Genomic DNA, 25,805 nt, shown 5'->3' on the forward strand with positions numbered 1-25,805 from the left:
GTTCTGCTGAAAGATGCATGCAGGGACTTATTTGGCAAACATGCCAGTAGTCATTCAGAACAACCTCGCCTTGTTTCTTTGCTTTATTTAATCTATCAAAAGAGAAATCAGAAGCATTTTGTGTGACCAGGCCTTCCAGTAAATAGCTACAATTTGTTTGTTTTAATAATAAAAAGAGCCCTATATGTTTGCACAGGGCATATTTTATCAGCTGGCATAGATCTACACCAATACTGCAGAGGAGGAATTCAAATTAAACTGCAAGACAGACATTTCATTTATGTAAAATAAGTCACTCTTAGTCTGCCAACATTAGCTGCAGTAATTAAAGAACTGTGAAAATATGAAAGGAAATATTAATTTTCAGTCTTTGGAAATGCATAAAATACTGGTATCATTCTCTCCCCCTGCCCCTCAGCCCAGCATAGTTTTGCTTGATGGGAATCATGATTCAGAGCCCCTCCCAAATAGGCTAGGGAGGGACACTGTTTATGGAACAGTTGTTCCATGCACAAAATCCCCATGGGTTCGCATTTTGTCCTACTCAGGCTCCCAAGGACCCAATCCCCTATGGGACCAATCCTATTCCATGAGGAAAGCAGAGGAATCCAGCACGGAAAGATAGTGGACCCTCAGATTCACCAGCAACATAGCATTGTCCTCATGGGCATTTTAATGCTGGTATGAATCCATGTCAGAGTGCCGCAAATGGTATGAAGTCACCTGGAGCACATGCTTAAGACTCATTCGCCCTGGCATGAGATCAACAGTATTTTGATATCAGGACTTTCCAAACTTAGCACGTTTTTAATTGCCTAAATCAAAGCCACAATAAAGGTGACGTTTCCAATATTATATGTACCAATAAGGTGCAAGAAAAGATAGTATTTAATATTTTCTCTCTTTGGAATATAGTAACGCACCAAAAAGTAATAAAATGGTGACCTTACATGAAAAACAAGTAAAAAAACTAGTGCCTAGTGGTCAACCTAATAAAGCTTTAGGTGGTTAATCCACAGATTGAAATGATTAACCATCTTCTGCTGTACATCAGAGATGGGCAGATGGTAGATTAGGAGCTATCAGTATATCCCAGGGTGATTTGTAGTAGATCTACAAAGTTTTCTGACTCCCAATAGTCATAACAACAGGAAGGAAAATTGAAAGGGAGGGAATTAACTGCCATGCCAAATAATTTACCTCTCAGGCAAATTGTTCCTCAAGTGTAAAAAAAAGTATTTGTTGATTGCCTTTCACCAGAACTTTGTGCAGCTTTGCTGGATAGCTCTGTGTTATTAGCAAGTCAGATGCAGATTTGTATTTCTATATTCAGGCTCGTGGGGGATAAGTGAGGCTACGCTCTAAGTCACCATTCTGTACTAGGCTCCATCCCCAGGTACTGTTTTGCAGTTGGCTTCTGTTAGTGGTCCTCAGTGTTCCAGCAAAACAATAAATAAATAAAGTATATCTCATAAACCTGAAGTCTGCCTGCCCCTGCTATACATATCTACTCAGAATCAGGACCACTGAGTCTAAGCGTGCATAGGATTGCAGCCTAAAGCCTTCTTATTAGCTATGAGGAAGATAATGTGGGCACACACCAGCAAAATCTTAAACACTTTTAGAGCCCATGAATTTCGGTGCAAGAGAGTTAGATTTTGTCTCAGCTTAAAGCAGAGCCATTACAGTAAATCCAAACAAACAGGATTGCATGATTTAAACTCAACTCCATTAATTTTTGCCCCACAAGCTAGAAAAATCCCAGATGTGTGATCATCCAGGCTGAGGACGGTGTGTATGGATTTCTCCCACATATAGAAAAGCTTGCAGCTGAAGGCTATGTGAAAGGAGAGAGGGGATTGCTTACAAATACTAAGATAAGGACATAAGGCCAAATATCGCTGGATCAAACGCTGATCAAGGCCATCATCCTGTTTCCCACAGTGGCCAAGCAGATACCTCAGGGACACTTAGAAGGAGGACATGAAGGAAACAGTTCTTCCTGATACTCTTCCCCAGAAACCGGTATCCTGAGGCTCTAAGCCTGGAGGAAGGATACAGACATCAGAACTAGAGGCCACTGATAGCTACCAACTTACAAAGGCACAGAGGAACAGACTATTGCCATAGTTTGCGTTAATTCCATAGTTTAACTGAACACTGTGTAAAGAAGTACTTCCTTTAAGTCCTATCACCTGAATAACTTCATCATTTGGTTAACATTGGGGTGAGTCCCAAAACTTAAACACACAATTTGGCATTGCTGCAGGAAAAATGTCTCAAACACTTTTATACTAATAATGTTTTACTTGTATAAATCATTTTTCCTCTGAGAGTCTAGGGCTACTATATATGCATTAATAAATTCAAATTCACACCTCACCAAAGGTAATTAATATCCTTGTTAAACGCATTCCTGATTACACAGGTGTCCGACACAACTATGGCACAGCGCACCCACCAAGACCTTTACTTATGCCTTCAGGCATGCGGCTGTGTAGCTGTTGTGGCCAATAGGTACCAGACTATATTCCTAAGGGAAAATCATACCCAGCAGCCCTAAATCTTAGTTCATGTTAATCAAAATAACTATACTGGCCAAGATCCAAAGACCTGCTTAAACTCGCGCAAAATGGCTTGGCTCACTGTAATATTTTAAGGCTGCAAGCCTACACATACATTCCTGAGGCTTACTTCTGAGTAGACATAATTAGCATTTCTCTGTTAGTGCGGCTGAAGGTCTCGGTCCAGAAACAATTCTTCTGTTCTGTACTCTGGCAGCTAGCTTTCCCATTTTACTAAGGGCTCTTTCACACGTTTTAGAAAGGACCGGCCGTGCGAGATTTGCCATGTCTTGTCTCTTGCGTCCAAAGAAGGATTCCTCTGTGCAAACACATGGGGCCCACATGGCTGGGATCTGGGAGGGCTGGTCTGGAGAAAGGTCTGACAGCTAACAGGATCTCCAACATGATAAACGCCAGCTGTCTCTGTATGTGGGCGCATTCCTAAGAAATATTCATTACAAGAAATGGATGAGGTAAAATCATTCTGTGGTGACTTTACCTTAACGAAAAGCACCATGTGAACTTTCCCTCATTCAAGTTCCTATCAGACATATCTGTTTATTTCTTTCTGTACAAGTGCTCCATCCTTGTTTATTAACTTGACGCTGCAGGCTACTGTTTCCTGCAGTTAGCATACTGCATTTGCATTTGGCAAAGTTTTAAAGTATGGTTGTGGGTTTCCCCCCCAATTTTTTTTTTATCGTTTTGTAAACCACATTGAGGTTTCTTACTATCAAGCAGTATATGAATTTTATTGAATAAATAAATAGTGGCTTTGACTCCCCAATTCAAAATGCATCCCAGCCACTGGCGACTCAGGTAATAAACCATCGCTCTCTCAGTTCCAAACCCCCCCCTGCCATTCCTACCTGCAATATCTAACTGGCTTATCTTACAAGAATTGTAAGGATTACTGATAGAATGTATATAAACACTTTGAACACTCCGTGCAAATACTAAGAATTATTAGGAATGTATGCATGATACACCACCAAGGTTAGAAGTAACATACTCAAGATATATGAGTACAACTGGAGCTCCTACACAGGTCACTGTGGAAGCAGAAAGCCCCCTTTAGTTTATTTAGAGCCACTTCTGCTTGTTTGGTGCATGCATAGGGCCAGAACATGAATGTGATTTATGTAAATAAAACTGAATCAAGCATACTTGATTCTAGCAGAAGAAAAATACAACACTGAACACGTTTCTTGAGAGCTTGCATATTTTCATTCTGTAGTTGCAAATGATGAACTAGGCCAGGCTTCCTCAACCTCGGCCCTCCAAATATTTTGAGACTACAATTCCCATCATCCCTGACAACTGGTCCTGCTGGCTAGGGATCATGGGAGTTGTGGGCCAAAAACATCTGGAGGGCAGAGGTTGAGGAAGACTGAACTAGGCCCACAAAGGTATGCCACACTAACTATTGTTCTCTAAAGTGCCACCGGACTTCTGTTACTTACGTTGTAAGTAGCACACATGGTATAACTGTCATTTGCTCCACTGCTCTGTGAACATGCCATGAAAGGAACAGGGGCCACCCGACCATCCACTGGTGCTACCAACATGACGTTCTGCACATCTGTAGGGCTTCAAAACATACAGCTTCCAATATACAGGAATGGAGCTTCAATGTGGCACGATGGGTCAGTGCATCTGACTGTTAATCAGAAGGTTGGTGGTTCAAGACCACCCAGGGATGACTATCGGCAGGATTCCTGCACTGGAAGGGGCTGGACTAAATGACCCTGACCAAGGGGGTGTTTCTGTGATCTGTGATCATCACTGCTGGTCCACAGGACTGCCAAGGATCAATACAAAGGGTATGAGTTTCAGGTCCACTTTACTTTTCTGGAGACACATCTAACCACCAGGATGAGAAGCACTGCTGTGTGTCATCTTACCAATTTCACACAGTGTAGCTGCAGTACTGCCTATCCATTGCATCAGCCACATATTTTTCAAGAAATCTTCCACAAGTTTTATTATTTGCATAAACATTTGATTCAGTTGATACACAATATAAAAGACAGACAGGGATAGTACAAAACAAAACAAAAAACTGGTTCATTATCAGTCTCAAGTAAGCATTACAATATTGCACCATTCAGCAAGTAAGAAGAAGAATACATATTATTGTGGCATATTACAGGTGAGTGGAGGCACCTAACTTATCCTGTATAGTTTTAAATGATATTCAGAGATCTGATAGGAACCCTCAAGAAAATCATAGGACACTAGATCAGAGAGTGAGCTGCTACGTTTACTTCTAAAACTACACCTCCGACAGAAGTCATTCTTTTTTCCTTCCTTTCTTCTTACTATTTTGTGAAGCAAAGGTGGTTCAGTCGCTACAACAGAGGTTTTGAACAATGACCTTAGTCCTTTTCAATTTAATCGGGAAGTGGGGGGAAAGGGAAAGCTTCGTCAATGTGCATGTCAAATTACCAAACGAGCAAAGGCACTCTAGAGGGAACCAAGTAAATTTCTGCAAACTATATATTTACATTTCTTTAAAAGAGCATGTTTTCTTTATAAGTTAACTGTGTCACAGTGAGTGGTTAAAGAAATCCATGAGATTTTGAAGAGAGGATGTTTACAACAAGAGAAGAAAGAAAGAAAGAAAGAAAGAAAGAAAGAAAGAAAGAAAGAAAGAAAGAAAGACGTTAATTTTTGACAAGGTCACTTTTGTCTCTCTTGCACTAACCAATTACAGTGGTACCTCGGGTTAAGTGCTTAATTTGTTCTGGAGGTCCGCTCTTAACCTGAAACTGTACTTAACCTGAAGCACCACTTTAGCTAATGGGGCCTCCTGCTGCTGCCGCGCCGCCGGAGCGCGATTTCTGTTCTTATCCGGAAGCAAAATTCTTAACTCGAGGTAATATTTCTGGGTTAGCAGAGTCTGTAACCTGAAGCGTATTTAACCTGAAGCGTATGTAACCTGAGGTACCACTGTATCTAATTAGGGTAAACAATTTCCAACGTAAACCACAAGGCATTTGCATACTTTCCAAGCTAATCACAATTCTTTTCCAAAAAGCCACAACAGGAACTTCCATAATAAATAACATCACTATTTACAGTTCAAATTAGATAATTTGGAGAAAAATACAAGGTTTGGTACCAGAAAAGGGGTCTCTTTCTGTCTCTCTGTCTCTATGTGTGTGTGTATATATGCGCACGTGCACGTTCCCATTCCCATCTCCTCTGCCTGCTAGCTGGCTTTAGCCTTATCTCAGAATGAATGCTGAATCCAGGTGCAAAAGCTCAATTCACAAGGAATGCAGCACACATTAAATTACTGCAGGTTTGGCTGCTAGTAAATCCCTGCTGTTACTCACCATTGGATGTTGTGCTGGAGGCAACGGCTTTCTCACTGACATCTGTTCGAGTGGAGCATTTCACTATAGGATTCTCAACTTTTTTCTTCTCACCCGTGGTAGAGCTATGGGACTGGGCTTCCATGATGACTTCTCATTACTTCAGCTCTCTCCACACTAATACCTGAATAAAACAATAAAACCATAAAACTTCAAAACAGGAGCAGAAGGGGGTGAAGAGCCCAAACAGAAACTCAGCCACATTTCTCACCCAGAGGATGCTGCGTATCGACACTAGTAAGCTACAGAACATATCACAAAGCTCAACAAATCAACTTTAATTTATCACTTTTGTACCTCATTCTTCCTCCAAGAAGCTAACAACCTTGGGAGGTAGTTGGGTTGTGAAAGCGTACAACTAGCACAAGATCAATAAGCTATCTTAATTTATTTCACTTAAGTTGCAATTCTAAAACTGTGGAAAGACCATTGGATATTGCGCATGTGCCACTCTGACGGTGGGGAAAGAGGTCTGCTGATAGAACGGCACTCGCACGGCCAGAAGCTCCCAGAAGCTCGGGAGGGGGGGGGGAGAGAGAGAGAGAGAGAGTGTGTCCTACTGGCACTGAAGTCAAAACAGGGGGCTTCAGGGGGCTTCCAGGGGCAGCCAAGAAGACACAGAATTCTAAGTCCCCTCGTTCCCCCAACATGCCCCCACAGGTCCTAAACTACACCAGCCCTGGAGCTGGAACAGTTTGTTGCCTCTCACGGATTGTCACAGAAGGGGAAAGCAAGGAACACCCCACCTACCATCTTGCAGTTGCTCCGCCACAGAATCTCTCCACCATCACAGACTCCCCACCATTCAGACCCACAACCAAGTTTTTGGTTGCACTTGGGGACAAACTTCTTAAATTTCTTCCATATATCTGAATAGTGATAGTGCTGCCGTTGTGACACAGTATTAGGCCCCATCCCATCTGATGAAGACCAGTAGCCAAGAAGAAGACACAAGATGACTGGGTGGAGATTCAAACTCAGGTGTCCGAAAGCCATATCCAACACTAACTCCATTTTCTAAGTCTGCCATCCTCAATGTGCTACACAGAAACAAGTAACTTATATCCATTAGAATTTACTTCCAAGCAGCATGGAAGGAACTCAAAATTTTACAGGAAGCTTGGTTATGTTCACAGACACACAGACACACACACACACACATTGTGCCCACTGAGATTTCTGGTAGAAAGCCAACACTTCCCTTCCACCGATGTCATCCTAGCCTGGAATTATACAGCAGGAGCTGAACTGATCATCCATGTGACTGTAAATCCAAATATTTAAACTTCAGCATTTACATCAGTCCAGTGAAACTGCAGTGAATTATATCTTCAAGGTTGATCATGTAAACAGTTCGTTTTGTCTATTTTAGAAATGTAACTCGGAAAAGGGTTATTAGTGCAGCACACCTGTGAAAAACCAGAGGGGGGTGGGGGAGCATGATTGCTAGTAACCATGAAATCTCTTTCTCTTAACAACCCTGAAATGAAAGTCACCAAAGGTAACAAATAATGTTTTCCTCCCTCTCACCATCTAGTTTTGGGGTCATTTGTTGCTGCTTGCAATTCATCCTTTTTAAATCTGCTCCTCCTTCTTTCTGGAGTCCCAGCATCCACACATTATAAATTCAGAGAATTCTCTGTGCAGCTGTGAAATAACAGCAAACTACCACCTATACGTGGACCAGGCAGGTGGGTCACTGTGGCTTCCCAAGAGGGGAAGGGAGGTTCATGTACTCCTGCTTCTGGGTTTGCATCACACCAACCTGCCCTCCACCACATCCTCTCGGTAAGCAACACACGGCAATCTGTTCAAGTAAGCTTTACAGAACATAATCATGGGCTTGGAACCATTACAATATAGGAAAATCCTGAACATTACACCCTAACCATTCCACGCTGCCACCATGACATGTTGCTTGCTTTTAAAAAAACACGACAGCAAGCAACAAAATTAGCTGCATTTTACGAGCTCTGTCTAACTCACACACAGACTCAGACACACAAGATGAAGGCTTAAGTTATACCACCAGACCTTCTAAGCCAACGGTGGGGAACATCTAGCCCATGGACCTAAATAGGCCCATCAGATCTCCCCATTTGTCCCTCGAGGCTATTTCAACCAAACCAGGCCCACCGGACCTCATACAGACCATAACGGTGTGGCAGTGCTAAAAGGAAGTCTGCTGACTGGCAGCACCCACAAGTCACTGTGCATCTGGTTCTCAAGCTCCAACTACCAGCTGATCACCGGGGCTTGAGAAGCCTGCTGCATAGTTCTCCGCAAAACCCAATAATCATCTGGCGGTTGACACTTTGCAGGCTTTGACTTTGCTTGCACAGTTCAATTTCGAACTATACAAGCAGAAATGGGTGGCCCCATCCACCTGTCTAAATTGGCCCATGGTGGGAGGGGGAGATAAAGATCCAGCAGACTGCCCCAGTCCAGTTCCCTACCCAATCTAGGACTTGCACTAGTTTCCATCACTTTTCACTCTGAGGGATACAGATGTCTCTAATTATTATATCTTCATCTGTGCCCTCAGCTCCTTGCAAATGAACTCTCGGTGGCAGAGTGGAATACATCCTAGTCGGCTAGAGCCCTTCTGCATCTCCTTGCCAACTGGTCTACTCAAGAGTTCACACACCAAGCAGCCACAAAGCAGCCTGGAGTACTTACTTTCCAACCTCAACGCAATTGTCATTGGCAGCACAACTCCATCTAGGAAATGGTTAAAGTCTGCTCAGGTATTGTACATCACGCAGGAAGTGAAACACTTAGAATCACAGAATTGCAGAGTTGGAAGGGACCCTCAGGGTCATCTAGTCCAACTTCCTGCAATGCAGAAATCTGCAGCTGTGCCATACAGGGATTGAACCTGCAACCTTGGCTAATCAGTAATTCCCCAGGGACAGTGCCAGGATAAACAGCTGGTGCTGTTTATAACAATTAACATAATAAACTAGTCAGGAAAGCAAGTCACCCCATCTTCTGCCACATAAGGCAAGCGTGGCTACACTGGGACCCTTCCCTGGTTATCAGCTTAGATGATATCTCTGTCTGCTACAGCACAGATACATGCTGGAAAGGGCAAGAAGAATATGCAAACTATTTAATGCAAGAATTAATCAACACAAGTTTTTCCCCCCACTTCTGAATGCTCCTCCACAGACAAAACTCCACACAAGTTTGTTTAAAAACAAAAACACCCTAGCATAATTGGAAGAGAAGTTTTAGATCAGTCTTTTCCAAAGCCTTACATTGACCTCTAGCTCCCGGCCAACCGGGACACCAGGGTGGATAAAAATCAATGATTTTGTAAAAAAAAAATTAAAAAATCCATTTTATTTATTTAAATCAGATTTTTTTATTTAAATTGGATTTTTTAAAATAACATGCTTTTGGAGAAAAAAAATCTTTCTAAGGATAGTTTTCTATTTATGTTACATTATAGTCCAAAGGCTATTCATCAGGAAATAAGAATTTATTTTTAATTATGAAGAATGAGGCTTTATATGCAATGTTTAAAAATTTTGGTAAATGAATTCCATTAATCCATTCACAATGTCATGCTCTTCGAGAGGTTTGTGTAAGATTATTTGGGGCAGTTTTTCTAAGAAGAAGATATTATCACAGATGCTTGTTTTTGCAGTTCTCCAAAGTGTGAATTTGTGTCTGCAAAGATAACATGCCTTTTCTTCACAGGAAAAATGTTACAAAATAAACATACAGAGTTGAGGAAAAACCTTAATCCCATTGTGCCTTTGCAAATTTATATCAACCCCCTTACCTCTTAAATGCTAGGTTCCAAGCGGTTCAATGAATAGATGGTTTGGAGTGGAATAGATCTGCACAAGTAGCTAAGTGTGAAGCAGTAAAAATGAAAGTGCAACCTTGTGAGCAGAATACTCCAAAAGTCTTGGGATCTTTGTGTAATAATTGTTCAAGTCAGTTGCATGTCTGTGCAACTCAGACTTGAGGCAAGTGCTGAAGGCTCTTCAGGGCTGGCAAACTCTTCCCAATCCCACTGGGTTCCAGCCACTGCACTCACACTTAACTGTACAGAATAGGCACCTGGATGTAGACGCAAATCCACTGGGGTGGTGGAGGAAATAGTAACTGGGATCTGTAAGTCCTTGGCGAGACCTTGAAGGGCTTGCCAGTCAACTAATAAGAGTTCACAGGTTCCAAGCCCTTCTTCCCAATTGTAAATATTAAGATTACACCAGCAAGAATGAGTCTTTCTGTTAAAAAAATATATGATTTAAATCAAGTCTTACTGACTAGTGATTTAAATCGATATGATATGATTTAAATCAAATCTACCCTGCGAGTCACACACGTGAGGGCCAGAGAAAACGCATGCTTCCCTTGGCTTTATTTTGCATCTCTCTAGAGAGGCCAGCTGCACACTGAGAACCATTGTACTTACAAGTTCTGCTTAGTCTGATAATTGACACATGGACCACAAACTTTTTTATTAAGAAAAGCAGTGCTTTGCATTCATCTAGCTAGTTCAGTGCTTGAGGCAATTTACATTTATTAACAATAAATTAGGAATCTACCATGCAAATTAAAACTGGACCAGAACATGGAATTTTCACTATGGGAGGGAGTGAAACCTTAAATCCAGCTTTCTCCCAGCCTGTCCAGAGGGCTGAAGCAGTTAGGTCTTGGGGAAACAGTCATACGTAGAAGCAAATTAGGGCTTTGACTTTAGTGTCAAATATTGGAACAATAAGGCAGGCTTCAAAGAAGAAAAATGCTATTGGTGAGTCGAAGTAGAGAAATGCCTGAGATCTGATGATCTCCAAAACCATTCACGTTTTCTCCCCCCCCCCCCGCCATCCTTGTCTATGACAGTAAAGAAACACAGTTTAAATGTTGTTATTTTATATGAGATAAAAAGAAATGCAAAGGGAGAACGAATTCTCCATGCACACACAAAGCATCCACATAATGTGAGAATATTGAGGGTTATCTCTGAGGCACCTGAAAGACAAAGGTGGCACCACGAGCTTTGCCAAATGGGTTCACAGGATCACACCAACTGTACTGTACGCATCCGCAGTGGTTAAAAACCACTCTAAAACTGATTTAACTTTCACACCTTTCTCCAAAGAACTATGGAAACAGCAGCATTTTGAGGCTTTATTTATTTTATTTTTGTTTTACAATTCTGTTTATTTTATAGAACAATTTCTAGGCTTCTTTGGCTGGGATAATGAACTGCTCTACAAACCGCTGCCACAAAATGTAGGCACACCCTCTAATTCCTATCTCACCATTTCCACATTCAAAGATGCGACCAACAGCTATGCTGCAGCACATTCACAACACATATTTTCTGACAATGGCCAGTTATAGACAAAAGTTTGCCATCAAATCACCCAGCTCTTTAACGGGGAATGCTCAGCTGCACGTAGCTTGAGGATCAAGAAATCCAAAAGTTTACTTTATAAAACAACTCACCTAACTTCCCCTTAAAAGGAAACTTCAATTTTCAAAGTTTGTCCAGTCTAATGTCACCTGTTTGATTGCATGAGACAGTTCGAATGAATTGTGTACACTGCTGTTAAGCAGTGTGAAGTCTACCGTTGGAAACTCTCACCCACTTTCTTTTATGAGTTCTTTCAACTTGCCTAAGAGAGTAGCCGTCATCAGGCTGGTGCTCACCAGAGGCTTTGGGCTACAGCTCCATTTGCTAGGCAATAACCATTTCAGAATATAGGTGAGAGTTTGAACATTTCGAAAAACCACCCATATGAACAGAAGCCTGCACATACAAAGCTTGTCTCCCATTCAGTTGGTTTTATATTTGTGTGTTTGTAATCATAAATCATACAGTCGTAGACTGTACAGTCCTGCAAAACATGAATCACATGACTGGTCTCACTACATCTCCCAACTATGAATCACTCGTTTATTTTAGTAAGAAAAATTTTCCATAAGGCACCAGATTTTGTCAATTTCAAAAAAATTCCCCAGTTCCACATATACCTTAAATTTTAAGGCAACAACCTTTTAACTAAGTTGCCATTTCAGAGGTTACATATTCTCACGGATGAAATAAGATGACAATGCCTTGAAATACACGAATCTGCTTCCCTGAATTTTTAGTCTTGATATTTATGTATACTGGAGTTTATTCAGCCACTCAACAAAAATAACTCCATTTCAGGCATCCAGGATCTCTGCCAATGAGCAAAAAAAGGCATTGGTATTATCAATGAACTTTTGGACAGTTTGCTCATTTAAAACGTATTAAATTTTCGTTCCATTAAAATTGTTTGGGTAGTTAAAACATAGGATCATAGAGTTTGGAAGGTACCCTGAGGCTCATCTAGTCCAACCCCCCTCCAATGCGGGAATCTCAAGATGCCGTCACCCATCCAATTTGAAACCATACCAGACCCTGCTTAGCTTTGCAAATGTGCTAGCAGTTTTGTTGCTGCACCGGTAGTACTTTAAAACACATTAAGGCTACTTTTAGCTAGGTTTTAGATTTTAACATCAGTTTATAATATCTCACGCAGTATACTTGGTTTTCACTACCACAATATTACTTACTAGGGTCCTACATGACCCACCTCAGCTTCACAGGAATAGCTGTGGTTTGAACCACACTGCAGACACATAGGCGAAGGATAAGAGCATTTTGTCCACTGCCTTAGCAATGCTTTAGTGTCATCCTCCCCTTTTGCTTTGTTTTATTTGCATTTGTATAGAACCACTCAGTTTCTAACCAGGTTTCTTGGCCCTGCTGCATATTTTGTAGCCCCTTAAAATAACTGGCAAGCCCAGGCAATGCCTCCTCCAAGCCCCTCTCCTTCATCCAGAGTTTCCGTGCTGCCTTGTTAACCCAGGTAAATGGCGGGGAGGTGTTCTCTGACCACTCCAGAGGTCCATGGGGGGTGGAGGGAGAGGCGGCGAAGCAGCTTGGGATCCTTGTGCTCAAATCATACTCCCAAAAAGAATTTCAAATTCCATGCTCAATTTCATTATGAAAAGGTGTGATGAAGCTACTTGATTTGCTAAATACATTCTGATCATCACGTCTAGATTTCAAAGAATTCAAAATGTTTAAATGAATGCAAAATTTTAAAGGAGCAAAAAAGATCCATGGGGCAGCAGGATAGGGAGCAATGTAGGGGTGTTTTGTTTCGTTAAAGCCCTTTAATACACACACCCTCCAGTCACTGGGAGACCTGTTCAAAGTCCTCTCTTTGATGAGCTCTCAAAGGATATTATTACCTGCCATGGAAGCTGTCGTCTCCCTCCCAAAAAACAAAAAAAAAGGCTGCAGAAAACTCTTGACATTCCCCAGATACAACTGAGTGTGAACACACCCAAGGAGCAACTCATAAAGTATCCTGCCCTGCAAGTAAAAAATGTTTATCCTAAAGCAAGAATGTCAGAAACTGCTCAATGAAGGAACACGATAGATCTTACCTTATCCATAGCTACTCTTACCCTGAACCCAAGTAAACAGCCACCGTTAAAAAGAGAGGCACTTTAATATATTTCAGCATCTCAGTTCTCACACCAATGAACAATGCCCTAACCCTGATCCAGATTGCTAGAAGGATCTGAAAAACCTGTTGTATTATTGTCCAGAAACTCATCCTGCACCAATTTAAACGCAAACAGGGAATCTATTCTTTTCAGTAATGGCATACTGGACAACTATTCTATAATGCTGTGTTGTCAAGACCAACTTCTCCAAATCCAGCATGTGAAATGGCAGACTTTCCTATGCATGGTGTTTTAGTGCTGATTTGCATGTATTTGCATGCAAGTGCAGTACCAACAAGAAGCATCTACTATCCCAAAGCTCAGTGTTCACTTCCAGAGACCCAAGTCAAGGGGCAGAATGTGAAGAATGGCAAATATTTAGCAACTCACACTAACCAAAAAATGACAAGGCATCCAAAAGCCTTCCTAAAAGACAAAATAGGGTAAAAACAGAGACAATGATGATACCAGAAAAGCAGGAATGATTGGAACACATACGTATCAGGATAATAGATATCTGAACAATCCTCCTCTTAAATCACAGTAGCAGTAAGTCTATCTGTTTTTCAAGGCTGCTGAAGTAACGATTATTTACATAACAACTAAGGAACCAAAAGCAAAGGTATTACCCCCCCCCCCCATAACACATAATCTATCAAATTTTGCAGAATGATGGTGGGGAGGAAGATGACATTGCTTCTCTTTACATTTGAAATTTCGAATCAGTACCTCCCTGGTACTTCTTTCCTTCTTTCAATGCCACACGTTCATCTTTCAGAGTTAACCTTGCTTTTATTATTTTTTTTAGATTTTTAAACAAAATTATCAACACAAGCACATATAAAATACAATAAAAATGATTTGTGTAATAAATGAGAATAAAAGCAAAAAAATAAAACGAAGATACAGAGGGGAAGAAAAAACAGAGAACAGCTGGGGCGGAATTCTGTATTCAATTGTTGCATATGATAAGAAAAAGTTGAGAGTTTATTGAGAACTGAATCTGAACCGTTATTTCAAAGACTGGGGCGCTAGGGTTTTAAGTTACTGTCCCTTGCCTACATATGCATGAGAATGATGGCAGCCAGGAGAAAAACGCACAACCCTGAACTTTCATAGGTAAAACAGAGGGATAAACATTCCTCTGTGAAAGCAAACAGTCATGGTCTTTTCCCATTCAACCATGCCTGATTCTTTTGCGATTTTCCCGCAGGCTTGAGCCCATTCAGCAAATTAATCTGAGCCCCACTTTCAAGCTAATCCCTCTCAGGCCAGCAACCTGCCTGCAGGTGCACCTCTGCTTCTCAAAGCGCCAACATGCAAGCTTGCACCACTTTGTGGTTACTGGAATGATGATACAGGCAAGTTGTCAGACCACGATCTCTGAAAAAAGGAAAATGGGTGACTCATTTGAATGGATACAAAAATAATAAACAATGCAAAAAATACTACTTGTTACATCTGTGTATTACTATACAGCTAAGGCATTTCATTCTGAGGGAGCGTCTCCACCCCCATCGTTCTGCCCGGCCGCTGAGGTCCAGCGCCGAGGGCCTTCTGGCGGTTCCCTCATTGCAAGAAGCAAAGCTACAGGGAACCAGGCAGAGGGCCTTCTCGGTAGTGGCGCCCGCCCTGTGGAACGCCCTTCCAGCAGATGTCAAAGCGATAAACAACTACCTGACATTCAGAAGACATCTTAAGGCAGCCCTGTTCAGGGAAGTTTTTAATGTATGATATTTTAGTGTTTTTTGGTTTCTATGGAAGCCGCCCAGAGTGGCTAGGGAAACCCAGCCAGATGGGCAGGGTACAAATAATAAATTATTATTATTATTATTATTATTATTATTATTATTATTCTGCATGCATCTATAAGTTGTACTTTCAGGGATCCACAAATTTTGGCTTAAGGTGGCCATCGTTGACTCTGACCCTCTCCTATGGAGAATGTGCGTGGTATCCCTGAGCTTCAGCGCTTCTCCAAGTGCAGCCATGGGGCAAGCTACTGCCCTCCTCCCTAGCTCCAAGCTACATGAAAGGGGTGGTGTGGCAAGCTACTGGGACCTATACACCCGACCACATGCCCTCTTGCTCCCTGTCCCGTGTGGCTTATTGCATTAGGCGGGGGGGGGGTTGAGTGACTGGGCCCAGAGAAAGTGTAAGACTTCCTTGCATGAGGAGGTGGTGAGATCACTCCCAAAGAAAGCAGTCCTGGACTGCTGGGACAGGAGTAACTACTAACCACTTGCAAATTTGGGGGAATATGGTAGCCAGATGTGGTGGGGCAGCTGCAAGCGTTCTTAGACGACTCTGATTATTTAAATCCATTCCAACTGGGGTTCAGTCCTGCCCATGGAACTGAGTCACCCCTGGTTGACCAGATGGGTGCTCTTTACATCGAGAAGGACTGTGGCAGTGCGTTCTTGCTCTCTCTACACCTTTCAATACCACTGACCACAGTATCCTCCAGGACAAATAGAATGGGAATTGGCACTCTGCTACAGTGGTTCCGGTCCTCCCTATGAGACCGAGTCCAGAAAGTAACATTGGGAGAGTGCTTTTCAATCCCCTGGCAGTTAGGCTACGCAGTGCTGTGGAGCACTGTTATATCCCTAATGCTATTTAACATCTATTTGAAGCCATGGGGAGCAGACACTAGGAGTCTGGGGACAAAGTGCCACCAGTACACTGATGACACTTAACTCTGTTTCTCCATAACATCTAAACCGGGAAAGGCCAAGTGGGGCCTGGACCAGTGTCTGGATGAAGAGGTGGGATAGATAAGTGAAAATAAGCTGAGCTTGAATCCTGTCAAGACAGAGACTCTGTGGATCAGTGGTTCCCATGGCCTTTAAACTGGTCCAGTGCCTGCTCTAGACAGCACTGCACTTCCCTTGAAAGAGAAGATGGGATGTCTGGGGTGGGACTACTGGTATATAGCTTGGGATGGGTTTACTTGCAGGATCACTTTACCCCATGTGTGCCCACTCAACCACTTCAATCTGCAAAACTGGCACGGTTTGAGGTGCCACATACTACTCAGGCCACAGATGTAAGAAAATGATCTTAGTGTGGCAGCCCCTACACATTGGAACTCCCTGTCTGTCGGCTCTTTTTGGCACCCACTGAAAAGGTTTCTGCTTAGGGCAAGCCTATCCAGACACATGGATGCTAATATATTAAAATCTTCGTTACTGTTGATTTTAATGAATGCTGAATGTTTTTAATTGCCATCTGTTTTCAGTTATAATTTTAATATTTTTGTAAACCGCTTAGAGCTTTTACTGCTAGCAAGTGATATATAAATTTTGTTAAATAAAAAACAATGCATGTGGGTAATTAAAGCATGAATTGTGTGTGTTCAGAAATGCAGAAGAAAGCTGCCAAGGAGCCATGCCTACTCTTCCTCCTTTTGCACTTTCAGAAACAAGTCTTGGCTTTCTGTCTTGGCAAAATGCTGTGACCACACCAGGAACGAGGGATTGTTACCATTGAGGATATGTGCAAGCGTTCCTTTTGTATGCAACCCCAGAAGCACAAAATGTGATTTCATTTTCAGAACTTCTTAGTACTGTGTACAGAGTCATTTTCAGGCAAAAAGAGAGAGAAAACTCCATGTTATGTAAGTTCAAATGGCTAGCTAGGGCTCTTCCATGGATTCTAATGCACCTGCTATGGTGCACAAACAGGGGGGCAAGTATCTTTTTTCTTATGACACCTCAGCAGTTCTTGTGAGAAATGAGCCATGTGGACCATACATTCTCCATCAGCTGCTTGGACCAGTAAGAATGGTCTTGGCCTGAAGCATTCACAAGTTGGCAAATTTCAGGAGTGCAGAAAAATGCAAGCCACCTGGCCAGCCTCTGAGCTTAGATGAAATCCATCCCCTTTACTGATCTTCACTGACCCTACAAGGTTTCCAAAGTAAGAAGGGCATTAAAAAATTCTTTTGAAGCACACTTTTCTGCATCTGTTGGTTTATTGTCTTTGCCCTTTTAACCGATCGCCTTCTTTCAAATTCCGATCTCCGTTTCCATTTGATGCCTTTGGAATTGCATTTCATTCATTAACAAGTGGTTTGCATCCACTGCGAAGAGCTGTCTGAAGCAACAGTGCTGCCGCATTCATCATCATTACATCAGCAGTAGGGAAAGTTTATGCTGATTGCTATCAGCATCTAGAGTGCCCTGATCAGTGTGCAAGCAAAGACAGGATGTTTAATTTTTTCAGAAATGACTCTGGGTATTTGGGGTGTTCATATGCACCACTTTGATCTAAGCTAGTGGAGGCAATCTTCAGGGATCTGTCTCAACAGAGCAAAACCATGTAAAAGTGAAAAGACACAAGGGGTAGCATGTAGAACAATCAGAAAATTACAGCTTCTTTCAAGCATAAAGCGGCCTTTATCAGTTGTATCAAAATTTGCTACTCCATTCCTTGGGAATATTTAAGAATAAAGAAAGCTCCGTCGTTATCAGATCCATTCAGAACGCACACAAGACAATTTAAAACAAGTGCTATTTTATTTAGATTCATACAAGCTTGCGCTGGGCATGTTTAAAACCCAAAGCCCTCAAAAACATTTAACAATAATTTCTGCAGATCCACAGTGACTTTTTCTGAGCAGAGGATGGTCCATAAACTATGGCACAATTTTAAAGACACTGAAAATACTCTGCTATGTGCTGGTCACAACTTATCACTCCAGGACAAGGCTTCCCATGCCTGCAAATAAAAATGTGTCACAGACACCACAAAGATTTTTAACTCCATTTATTAGGTGAAAACAGCAAGCTTTATCAACAAATACATTCCACTTAGAGAGAGAAACTTTCCTTAGCAATTTGGGTTTTTTCAAAATGTCGCACTATCCCCATGAGGCCAGTATGTGTGTGCTGCAATGCATACAACAAAAGTAGGGTGCTGAATGGAGGAGGGAGAAGCAGATCAAGCACAGAAGGAAACAGGGCACAAAGAGAACAGAGATGGAAGATTGTCTAGTTTCTCCCAAGAGAAAGCTAAACTGGATATGAAAAGGAAAAAGTGACTGGCACAATGGCCTGGCCTGCATGACAGGCTACATCAAAGCACGGCTTGTGGCGCAAAGATGCGTGCTTCAGGAGAGATTGCAGCTGCTTTGCTGCTCCCAGTCATTCTGCTGAGCCAAGCTGCGGCTTGACTTAGCAAGACTTCCAAACCTGAGCTCATGGTTTAACGCTCTCGAGAATAACCACGAGCTGCAACCCAAGTATGCCCTCAGGTTTACAGCTCATGGTTTTTCTGGGAGAGCTAAACCATGAGCCCAAGGTCAGGCAACTTGCCAAGCCAAACTATGGCTTAGCTCAGCACAGCAGTGGAACAAACGGAAAGGAGCAAAACAGCCATGTGCTCACAAATTTGCACAAAGACATTGTTGGGATTAGCATGATGTGCAAACCAAACCAATCAACAGCTCCTTACCCTGGAGAAAGCAGCAGGTGAAGCTGCTGTATGCCAAGCCAAGCTAGTGTTCCACCTAGTCCTATATGCAGTGCCTCGCCAAGGTTTCGTGCAGATTCCAGTCTTGCAGCCTGAGATCCTTTAACTGGCAATGCTATGGATTGAACCTAGAAGCTTCTAAAGAGAGCCAGGCTTCAGGAAGATCAAGGAGACCAGGGTTCAAATCACAGCCCACTAATTATTCTCATTGGGTGACCCTGGACCAGTCACTACTTCTCAGCCAAATCTACTAGAATGAGTTCTTGTGAAGATAAAAGGGGGCAAGGAACCGCATATGCCACCCTGAGCTCCTCAGGGTAAGAAAGGGCTGCAGATGCAGTGAATGAATGACTAGAGCATGTTCTACCACTGAACTTTAAGTCCTCCCCCCCCCCCCAAGCACACTGAAGAGGAACATTGCATTTCAGCTAAAAACTCCCATCCTTCAGAATACAGGTACCCCAACTCTGCTGCACAACAATTTTTTTGAGTGAAAACTAGGGATAGTGCATTTTTCCTCACAAGAATAACAACTCTATTCTTGACTTCAGACAAGAAATATTTTCCACAAACTTCCATTTCCAATACAGCATTCTTCAGATACATTTCTGCATAGGAAGCACCTCAAAGCACTCCCCGCAAAAGAATCAGGGCTAAGTGCTGTCTTCTAAATACACATTGTATTCTAAAGCACAGGCAGGCAGAAGATAGAGCTGTATCTACTGCTAGATTTCTGGGTGATTTGCAAGTATTTTTTTACTTCAAATTGTTTAACAATAGCAACAACAAAATAACTCCCCTCCTGCTGAAATGAAGAAAGAGAAGGGTAACCAGGAATGGATTTATGAGTGGAAAAATTGTGAGTTCTGTTCAGTTCTGCAACTCAGAATAAATTTGGGTCTCATAATTCCTTATTTTGATGTGTAAGTCCTTTGCACCAGGCTCTAACTGGTGGAGCTCAGATTCTCGTAAAAAACAAATTAGATGTGCAAGCTGGTAGACGGCCCACTGTTGATTTAAGGCATGAAAATGCAAAGGCCCTGTGCTCAGCTGCAACAAGCTGTAGGTCCCTGTTGACCTGACCTCATCTCCATGTAATGTGTGAAGTGGCCCTCAAAGCCTTTTAAAAAGAAAAAAGAAAAGAAAAAAGGTTCAGATCCCTGTTCAGACATGAATTAACTGGGTACCCCTGTTAAATCATCACCTTCCAGGTTCTATCAGTGTTATGGGAAAAACAATGACTTACCTCACAGGGTAACTGGGAGTGATATCAGGATTACAGAGTGTTATGCGCTACTCCTTCCAGCTGCAATTAATTGCTAGATGAAAGTATTTTAGAGTCCTGTATATCTCTCTGAACCAGACAACAAACAGATGAAGATTCACACAAACACACAGAAATTCTCCCTAATTTGTATCCTATCCCATAAATCTGAACTACCACAGATGGGATTGCCCCAATATTAATAATCTAGATTTAAAGTACATACCCAGTGCTTCTCATTCTATTTCTTTTGGGGAATAGAGTATTTTAACTTGGCTGTTAATTGTTCATTCTAAAAATTGGGTATAATTTGCTGGAATTCTTTTAGTATAATTCATCTCTTCAGAAGATGGAGAAGTGAGACATTCCTCAGTTAGTCATTACAGAAAAGTTTTAGAAGACTTCATTAGATGGAATCACGTCTGGATTCCAGGAAACTTCTATGGACCAAATTCCAGCCTGTGCCATCTCACAAGTTTTTATTAAACAGTATCCCACAAACATCAAAATAGTGGTATAAATGATTTTTAAAAAGCAGGAAAAGATGCGGTAAAGGCTACAAAAGCTGAAGCATTTGGGAATTTAACAAGGAAATAAAAAGGTAGCCATGGGGAAGACATGAGAGGCTCATAAAACTACAAATGGTATGGCAATAATAAATAAATACAGCAACCATTTTATCCATCTTTCATGATACCAGAGCATGGGGGGGGGGAGGCATGCAATGAAAGCTGACAATAAAGAATGCAATAGTTCTTCACACAACTTAGATTTCACTACACCAACATGCAGAGATGGCCAAATTCATTAACATAGACCTACCAATGGCTATTAGTAGGGACTTCCACATGCAGAGGCAGAGTAACTTTTAACAGGTGCTGGGAAAAACCATCCTCCTCCTCACACTTTTATTGGTGCTGAAAGGGCCACTTCAAAAAAGATGGTGCCACCAGCTGATCGGCCCTGTCAGCAATCCCCATTTGCCAGGGAAGAATCAGGAATGCCTTTCAGCTCCTGGTTTGTCCTTTGCAGCCACGTTTTCACCTGCTGCACACCTGGAACTATTTGTGACTAGCGCTGGGCCAGAGGCTCCTAGAGAAGAGAGCTGGACAGGCAGTGTAAGACAAAGGTTGCCAACGCGGCACCTGTGGGCGAACCCTACGCCCCCCATACAGGGCCAAAAGCGTCACCCTCTCCCTCTGAAATCAGACTGGAAAGCTTTCTATTGCAGCTTAACTTAATGTGGCTTACAGGTAAAATAGGAGCAGCTAAAAGCACAGAGGGAGGAAACAATCAATAAAAAACAATTAAACATTAACAGAATTAAAGCTATACAAGTGTTTCCCTCCGCACACACACACACACACACACACTTAAGTGTGATTGACTTGCACACATCTGCATATATGTGTGGCACCAGGAAATAAATAAAGAGCTGGAAAGTCCTTGTGACTTGCGAGGAGACATACACACACCCCAGAGTTTTAATTCTAGTTATGGATATGTTCGGATAAGGTATTTTTGGTCTGGAGAGAGGGCAGTAGAGAGGATGTTTAAAGGTGCTTATAAGGCACTCCCTGTTTACGTGATTTCACTTATATGCACGAGGGCCAGGAACATAAGCCTCACATAAGTGAGGTGCCTGTATATAAATATAAAAGCTCTATTAAAAGCATACAGATAATCACAGTAAAACAGCACAGCACCTGCTCTCTCATTAAAAGCAGTCAGGTGCCAAAGCCAGTTGGAACAAGAACGTCTTCCGTGAAAAGACAAGGAGGAGGGAGCCAGTCTGGCTTCTCCGGGGAGCGAGTTCCAGAGGCTTGGGTGCAGTGCGTGTGGGTGGGTGGGTGTGAGGTGTCCACAACAGCTTATCCCATTTGCAAATGTGCCCAAAGGCCGCAAAACGATTGACCACCCCAGTATAAAAGTACAGTGGTACCTCAGGTTACAAACTCCGCTAACGAGTAGTACCTCAGGTTAAGAACTTTACCTCAGGATGAGAACATAAACCATGCGCCGGTGGCACAGTGACAGCACAAGGCCCCATTAGCTAAAGTGGTACCTCAGGTTAAGAACAGTTTCAGGTTAAGTACGGACCTCTGGAATGAATTAAGTATGTAACCAGAGGCACCACTGTATAAATAATAAACAAACTGGCCAAGCTGACCAAATTACAGAATCACAGAATCACAGAATCCTAGAGTTGGAAGAGACCACAAGGGCCATCGAGTCCAACCCCCTGCCAAGCAGGAAACAAATTAAAATGATCTAATGCTCCAATTCCGTTTTGCAAAGAAGCCCCTAAAAGTTTGTCATACATTTTTTTACTAGCCTGCCTACTCATACATAGCTATGTAAGTTTAAGATAGTGAGTGACCTTCCCTGCTTAGTTGTCTGGTGGCAGAAAGTACCGTAGGCAAGTTTTCAAGAGGCTGTTTATGAGCCTAGCGTAGCTCCTAACAGATGAAACTTAGCTCAGAGCAGCATCTGCTTCTAGGAAAGTCTCTTCATCTGGTTTTATAGTCTACTCGGTGCTTCTGCATTTGCTCATAGATCACATGCACTCTACTTCCACAGCACCAGAATAAAAAGAGACAGAGCCAAATACTTAATAGGAACTTTAATTTATTATTTCAAGAGCTGAAACTCAGCACTAAAATAAAAAAGTACTCTATTGCAGATTCTCATTTGAGACTCAGTTCCGCAATTCCTGCTGCAAGTAGAAATTCAACAACTGTTTAAGAACTCAGCATCCTGATATATTGTGTACATGCCACTGAAATCACTAGCAACTTGCCAACATGCAAAATGCAAGCTTGTAAGGTTGTGTGATCTGCATTCTTCTGCAAGTACAGGGGAAGGCAATGAGAATCTCACAGAATTACATAGAACTGCAAAACAAAACCAGCCTAGTGGTAGTGGACTCTCCTTCACTGGAGGTTTTTAAGCAGAGGTTGGATGGGGATCCCTAGACTGTGATGGACTATGTAGGACCACTGGAAGCCCTTCCAACTCTACAATTCTTGAAGCCTTTGGATTCCTTTTGAATTACTTCTTCCAATTGTCCCATAAATTCATAAATCTTGTATCTAATCAAAGTTGGGGGGAGAAGGCAGAGTGGGGAGGGAAGACACACACCTGTCTGATCTCGTAAATTGTATTTGGCACTGATAGCACAGTGTACCTGACAACTACAGAAAACTGTTTTTGCACCTTCTAAATCATTGCAAGTTTACTGAAGAATCCAGACAAACTAGTCCAAAGCTCTGCTGTTTTGCTATACTGTGGTATATTCACGAATTCCATTAGGAGAGAGGAAGGGGAGAGGAGAGAGAATTTGCCATAAGCATTTATGTAGGGAGGAAAAGATGCACCCTATATTTCGGGAGGAAAAAGCGTGGATGAAGTACATTTTTTATTCCAGGTCACCGTTCACATTCCCCTGTGTAACATACCGGTAAGCACATGCAGAAACCCTTTGAAGACGCATGCCTTTTATTCTACTGGTCACTCAGAAGCATGAGAATATGCCCCAGAAGAGGACAATCAGCATATCTTGCTGTGATCATAGCAAGTCTGAAGACATCTTCAACTGATATTGTTATAAGCAATGGGAATGCTTGCGGTGAGGTTTTCTGGTGGAAAGAGGTGACAGTGATAGAGGTCCTTTGGGGCTCTCCCCTGCCCCACAACAATAAATAAAACACAATACCAGCAGTGTTGGGGGGTTTTCTCCCTTTTTTGCTTTGTGTCTTGCTTTCACCTTTTCAAACAACAACAACAACAACAACAACACTACAGCTGTAGGTTGGCACAGATACTCCCTTTTCCTATGCTGCCAACTGCTGAATCCCAATGGCACAAGGACTTTATCGTGGCTTGTTTTCCATTCTCAATGATGTATTGTTTTATGGCATCAATCCCAATTGCAATGAAATTTAAATCTATCAGCGTCGTGCAATGGAGCTGAATGAAGAATATAGCCACAAAAAGTAGTCTCTGGCATTCAGCGGCAATTTTAATACTATATGCATGAGCACTTATCGTTTCAATTTGGGTCATTTAAATAACAGGCCCCAGCACCCCACCTTTTACCAATCAAGATGTTAAGCAAAGGCTTCTCGGAAGATCTTGTTAAGAGTCGTGGGGTTCAACTCCAGGAATTCTGTCTTTCACCTTCTAAGCAAAGCCAGATGTTTCACCTTTCCAGTAAAAGGAATGACAAGCTTCATGCCCCAAGAAGAACTCCAATTGTAAATATGCACACTTTATAAAGCCCTTCCTTCCAACTTTTAAACTTCATTTCAGGCTTTGCACTTGCGCCTTGTTGTAAAACAGGTATCTGAACATTTTAGCTTTCCCCCCCTCTTCCTGCAATGCCAGGGGAGAAGGGACTAGAAAGCAGCTCTGTTTTGCTGCAACAGAAGGTACTTTTGAATCCGCTCCCCAAGAATCACAAAATTCCATCTTCGCCTTCCAAGAATGCACATTTGTGAAAAACCTTACACATTTGAAAAGGTCAAGCCACACCATCCTACATGGCCAAGTTAATTACTGATTAAGTTAGGAAGGGTGCCTAGGAGTGCAGAATAAACCCAAGCGATTTACATCACAGAAATGGCACGTACTTCCAAGCAAGTGCATGGAAGGGCTGCGGTCTTAAGAAGACTTATTACTGCACCAAGCTCAACTTACTTTTGAGTAAGCATGTAGGCTAAAAACAATTACTGTATTTTAATACTGAGACTAATTCTTAAAACAATGCTCACAATGGAATATAGTATTGAGCAATTATGAAACTCTTGAGAGAACACAGAAACCCTCAGTTTAGCAATCTACTTGCAGTCTGAAAATAGTGTAATGGTTACGTATTGTTCATACCATAACAACGACGTCCTTAAGAAAAATCCTCACCCTTCCCAGATCTACACACACCTCCAAGTCTCTGCAGAAAGCGAGACTCTGAAAGCAAGCAGGGGCTTAGAGAGCGGGGAGGAGGCAGGGAGGGGACTTACCTCAAAACCTAGCCAAGTGGAAATCAGTGCAGTAATTCTGCAAGTCGGCAGAGTGCACTTTGAGAGCTAGAGTAGTGTGAAGAAGTACTGCTGGGCAGCATTGCCTGAAGGCATTGCTAATACACTGATGACTAATGACTGGGCCAGGAAGACAATGAATTTGGGGGTTGAAAACTAAGAGAAACCACGCAGTACCTTGACAAATGGGCTTTCACAATTTCATTCACTGAATAACCTTTAAGCACAAAATTGGCTCAACTTCCCTTGGGAATAACTTGACACATGTTGTTGAACAATGATATAGGTATTTTCCTTCTTTTAACAAGCCACTCTTACGCTAAATACATAAACATGATTACAACAGGGAATGAAACTTGGGAGTTAATTGTTCATCAGCTATGGGGAAACAAAAGATTTAGGATGAAAGGAACAGACAAAATTGATCGTTCCCGATGTAGGAATAGGAAAAATATCCTTGGTTTCAAACTATGTGAATTATTACAATTGGGGGGGGGGCACTGCCTGCAATGGTAGAGCAGTCTTTTTGGCAAGGGGGAGAAGATGTACAAATTTATCAGGACCCATCAAA

General features: G+C 42.1%; 1 protein-coding gene across 5 annotated transcripts in view; it reads right to left on the minus strand.

The window, feature by feature from the left end:
• GLI3 (GLI family zinc finger 3) overlaps positions 1-25,805 on the minus strand; it is a 238,411-nt gene that overhangs the window by 206,904 nt on the left and 5,702 nt on the right. For all 5 annotated transcript variants that reach the window (XM_083468761.1, XM_083468758.1, XM_083468759.1 and 2 more), the window contains exon 2: positions 5,906-6,068. In XM_083468761.1, coding sequence (XP_083324887.1) covers positions 5,906-6,029 — 124 coding nt within the window. In that variant the 5' untranslated portion in view covers positions 6,030-6,068. The remainder of the gene's footprint in view (positions 1-5,905; positions 6,069-25,805) is intronic.

Source organism: Podarcis liolepis, assembly GCF_965112155.1.
Source record: "Podarcis liolepis genome assembly, chromosome: 12".
Taxonomy (NCBI): domain Eukaryota; kingdom Metazoa; phylum Chordata; class Lepidosauria; order Squamata; family Lacertidae; genus Podarcis; species Podarcis liolepis.